This window comes from Homarus americanus, unplaced genomic scaffold, assembly GCF_018991925.1.
Source record: "Homarus americanus isolate GMGI-L3 unplaced genomic scaffold, GMGI_Hamer_2.0 scaffold24523, whole genome shotgun sequence".
In the NCBI taxonomy this organism is placed as follows: domain Eukaryota; kingdom Metazoa; phylum Arthropoda; class Malacostraca; order Decapoda; family Nephropidae; genus Homarus; species Homarus americanus.
In genome coordinates, this window is record NW_024744357.1 from 606,685 (window position 1) to 611,351 (window position 4,667).

Here is a 4,667-nt window from a genome sequence, read left to right on the forward strand (position 1 = left end):
TGATTGGTAATGACAGTGTTAATATTATATGTACAGAATCAAGAGATGAATCAGCATTTAAAATGCATCATTTGTGCGTGTCCAAGTTCAATAATAAACATTGTAAACATATTTTTTATATGTTCTCCTATATTGTTTTTGGCAAAAACAACACAACAAATATTTACCATGAGTTTGGTCATTCCTCAAGGTCACTGTTCAGATTAGGCCATTACCAACACTGTAATCACCTTTGTCTCGCTATGACGGTTCATATTATAAGTCACGATCACGAAATTGACGTGATGACCCCGTGTGTATGACCAGGTGACCTGGTGGGTTACATGTGCTTTAGATTAACACCCAAACCAGCCTTCTAGACCGTCGGGGAGTCATTTTGGGGTTGTTTTTAGCATCTGACCTTGATACTCTGATTGACCTTGACTTTTAAACCTTTACCCTTTTGGGCCAGAAAATTTATATTACCACAAGGTGCATCTTTTACTAATTTTCAGGTTCTTATCCACAGTTGAGGTAAATATGCAGATGTTCCCCTGACTATCGGTGGCCTTTCCCAACATGTCATCGTCAGAATCATAGTGAACCTTCTTTAAAGCTATTACATCCACAAATATCGAGTACAAACATTACCGAAAAAATACCCCAGGGTGTCCATAAATGTTTACCCTAAAAACAGTTTGCTCTCATGTTTTAATCGGGGCAATCATTTATGGACACTCTGTACGTTGGTCATGTGTTCGGAAAGGCCTCTGAGGGTAACGCTATACCTGTGGGTAACTGTGCATATAGAAGAGCAGGCATACAATGTGCATATTGTAGGTATAAAAAAAATGTATTGGGAGTTAATACAATAAGCTGTTTATACACAATACAGTTGTACAATCAATGGTAATCAGTAAGCCGATTCGACGACCAAAGATAGCGCAACTGAGTCAACATACGCTGATTTACCTTTTGTCAATAAAAGACTTGAATCTTTTTTGCTTCGTAAGTGAATCAAATATTTGTATGTTGTGATTTTGAGTAGTTTAAAGGTGTATGAATCTGTGACGACGTTGTTGAAAAAAAAGCGATTCTGGATGTAATCTTTCATTGATGTTTATGGTCAAGATGAAGATGATTAAGGAAACATCTTGATGAGTTGTTCAGGTGTTGTCACTTGTGAAAGGTCTCGGGGACTGCCAGAGATATTGGTACTTAATTAGCAGGTACGTATCTACCGTCTTTACAAAGAAGTGGATGCCTGGAGGCAGGGCCATCAGTCAACCAGGGGCCTCCACACAGACTGGAGTACGCGTATACCTGTGTTGAAATAAGATATTGTAGCGTCACTTTGTTAAACTGTAAGACATTTATACCTGCCAATGACAATGTCATAAAGACGATAAAATATTTACTGGTGTTCTATCTGCTCATTATTGTGTATTCTGGTGTGTGTGCATCTTAGTGTATGTTTATGTGAAATGTAAATATTAAAATTCATTTCCATATTATGATCATTCTCTCTCTCTCTCTCTCTCTCTCTCTCTCTCTCTCTCTCTCTCTCTCTCTCTCTCTCTCTCTCTCTCTCTCTCTCTCTCAATTAAACACTTACTTCCTTTGGGCCAAAGTCCAAGTCACCGTCTTCAGCCAAGGCATTGCATAAAGTCTGGCCCGCCGACACACCGTTGTCGAGTATGGTATCCAAGTCTCCGTTGTTAGTTAATTCATCCCACTGTAAGATTAGTTATTATTCTTTAACAGTCAAGTTATAATGTCACAAAATAATTATGGATCACCTGAAGTTTAGAAGTAAGTGTAAATATCTAGTCTTATATTTTTAACTCTTATTATTGAGTGGTTATTTTGTCAAGAAAAATTCAATATAAAATGAATATTCATGATTTGTGTTATTGGAGAGGCAAATCTACTTGTACAGTACACTTGTACCTGTGCATGGCATCCGCTAACACAGTCCTCGTCATCATGACAGTTTTTCACCTCGACGTCGGGAAGGTTGACCACCTCACGCACATCAGTACTCTCGGCAACAAAGGCGCCGCACTTACACTCGGCCTCATCTTGAGCCCTGCCAGTGGAATGTGATTGCTGTACTGTCTGCTGCTGGGGTTCGGTAGACAGAAGTTTTTTCAAGGTTCGTAACCGCTCGACGGGACAGTAATTCATCATGTCGGATAAAGCGCATAACAATGTTACTCTTCTTTTACTATTTTTTTAACGAGGATTAGCCCACCTGGGCAAAGGTCACCGACTCACATCGGGGGGCAGGAGGGTGGGGGGCGATAATGAATAAATAAATAAATTTCACCACAAATAAATACAAAAAAAAAAAAAAATGATCAGGTAAGGAAACAATATATGTATGTTGTGTTGTCAAAGTAAGAGAAACACTCGAGACCCTGCAATTGTGTGTAAATGAGGCAGAAAGTCGGTTCAGCAACCTGGGACTTTGTCACAATTTTTGTGATGCCATATGGCAGCAGGGTCTACCATTAGACAATAGATTATGCTTCCAATATCTTCCCAGGCAGTAGTACCTCCTTGTTTGATAGTTGCCTACTACTTACTACTGAACTGCGACGCACGGTATTAATTTATATCCTTTTTGATTGCCTGTTTGAGAAAATAGCTTGAAAACGCATTTGCGTCTTTGCACCAAACTTAGTATGTTTGATCAACATGTAACAAAGTTTACATGATTAAAATTTGGTGCAATGGAGCCAAAATTTACCAAACTTTACCATGGTAGTTGTTGGTATTTTGGTAATAGATAGGGCATTAACTCATACTAACGGCATCAAAAGTGTTGTTTATCCTGCCATGGCAACGGCAAGCGGGTAATATTTGTATCCGCTAGGTTGAAGGTTAAGATGAAACGTTTTAATAATCATTATGGAAAATCGTTGCAGAGGTGAAAATTATATTCCACCCAACAATGTTCATTATACTTGCTGTGCTTAATATTGTCATTAAGTATATGTATATATATATATATATATATATATATATATATATATATATATATATATATATATATATATATATATATATATATATATATATATATATATATATATATATATATATATATATATATGTGTGTGTGTGTGTGTGTATATACGATAGTTTAGTTATTGCTAATTGTAACGGTTGTCACATTTGTGTCTGTTTGGGTTAATTTAGTAAATTTGGTGTTGATAAATACTCGTTGTTTATCACCCAAAAACTTAAAACATCTTGTGGTTCATCTTACAGCTTCACCACCAGTTATATCCTTTATTATTTCATGTTTGTTGTATATTGATGTTACAACAGTTGAGATTCACTCTGCTAGCTACACCGCGGCATACTTTCAGACAAAACATTCCTTTTCTCTTCTCTTATTACGGTATCCGCCAAGAGGAATTAAGCAAGAAGACTGTGGCCAAATGGCACAGTAGATACTGTTCCCTATATTTAAAGTTGATTTTACATTCTATTTTAAAAAGTGATTATTGATGTCATGTTGATAGCATTTGTTTAGTCATACTTAAATGAGTGACATCTGATTAATAATTAGAATGCGAGAAGTAAGCAGTTACTGGTATATACACCTCGCCAATAATAAGTGGATGCTCAAGAGTGTCCAGCCACTTCCAGGGTGCTGTAAATATTATGTAAGCAATTACTTACCTCACTAATGCAGTACCAGTTAGGGTTATGTCTTAGTTATGAAACATGACAAGTATATAACCAAAATTATTAGTGCAGTATAATGTTTACCATGCAAGGGCGATGTAGGAGAGCAGTATCACGAGAAACTTCATAGTGCTCTTTAGAAGTATTGATAAGACCACCAAGTAACAGTCTGCTTTATACTGACTACGGAGAGACCCTGGCCAGGGTTAAAATTAACCCAGGCAGCTGGCGGTTCCCAGCCACCCTCTACCACACCCTCTCCCTCAAGGATATTATACTGTACTGTACTGTAATGTACTCACGACTAACAATTTACGTTGTCAAGTGTCTGACTGTTCTTCACATAAGCCAGTAAAATGAGTAGGATTTGGAAATAATTTTATTACAACACAACAAATCTTGCACACATTAGTGTAACTTAAGGGATAGGTGAATATGCTGTAAGGTTACGAAAATAGCCTATCAATATATCTATTTCCTCCCACGAAATCGTACTTTGGAAACAAACATTTGTCTAAGGATGACAATTGCTTGTTTTTTGGGTAGAGACACGTCGGGAAAATACCGCTACGTTTCAATGTGATGCAGTTAGGGAGATCAACGAATTCACCAATTTAGATTGTTGCATCCCCAACATTAATGGTTTTAATGCACGCAGGTTTATCATTCTCATCTTGTGGTCCTGGTATGTGTCTCAGTTCACTGCAGGGGTTAAGAGAGTCAACAATTTCTCCTGGTGTGGCGCTGGGGTGCGTTTCATCCTGTGTTGGTAGGGTGTCTGCTGCTCAGATCTGGTTGGTGGTCCATATCAGGCATTACAACACTTACAGGCACTACTGTAACTTGTCACTTTCAGTCTTTGCACTGTGTTGTTGGTGGGAGGTTGTTGATAAATCCTGGTCGGGGGAGGGGTCAACAAGGCCGGCTAAACATCTATAGTAATAATAATAATAATAATAATAATAATAATAATAATAATAATAATAATA

The 4,667-nt window shown here is 37.5% G+C and overlaps 1 protein-coding gene across 1 annotated transcript; it reads right to left on the reverse strand.

Moving 5' to 3' along the window:
- Nucleotides 1-841: 841 nt before the first annotated feature.
- LOC121877807 lies at nt 842-3,871 on the reverse strand. The gene is made up of 4 exons (XM_042383684.1): nt 3,763-3,871; nt 1,930-2,068; nt 1,595-1,714; nt 842-1,302 (listed from the first exon to the last, which is right to left on the reverse strand). The coding sequence occupies exons 1-4, from the start codon at nt 3,804-3,806 to the stop codon at nt 1,198-1,200; spliced, it is 408 nt and encodes a 135-aa protein (XP_042239618.1). The 5' UTR covers nt 3,807-3,871; the 3' UTR covers nt 842-1,197.
- Between the last annotated feature and the right edge of the window lie 796 nt (nt 3,872-4,667).

Coding starts and splice junctions, on each gene's coding strand:
- LOC121877807 (XM_042383684.1), bottom strand. CDS start 3,806: ATGAAGTTTCTCGTGATACTGCTCTCCTACATCGCCCTTGCATG. Junction 2,069..3,762: donor TCCTACATCGCCCTTGCATG/GTAAACATTATA, acceptor TTCCACTGGCAG/GGCTCAAGATGAGGCCGAGT. Junction 1,715..1,929: donor TTAGCGGATGCCATGCACAG/GTACAAGTGTAC, acceptor CTAATCTTACAG/TGGGATGAATTAACTAACAA.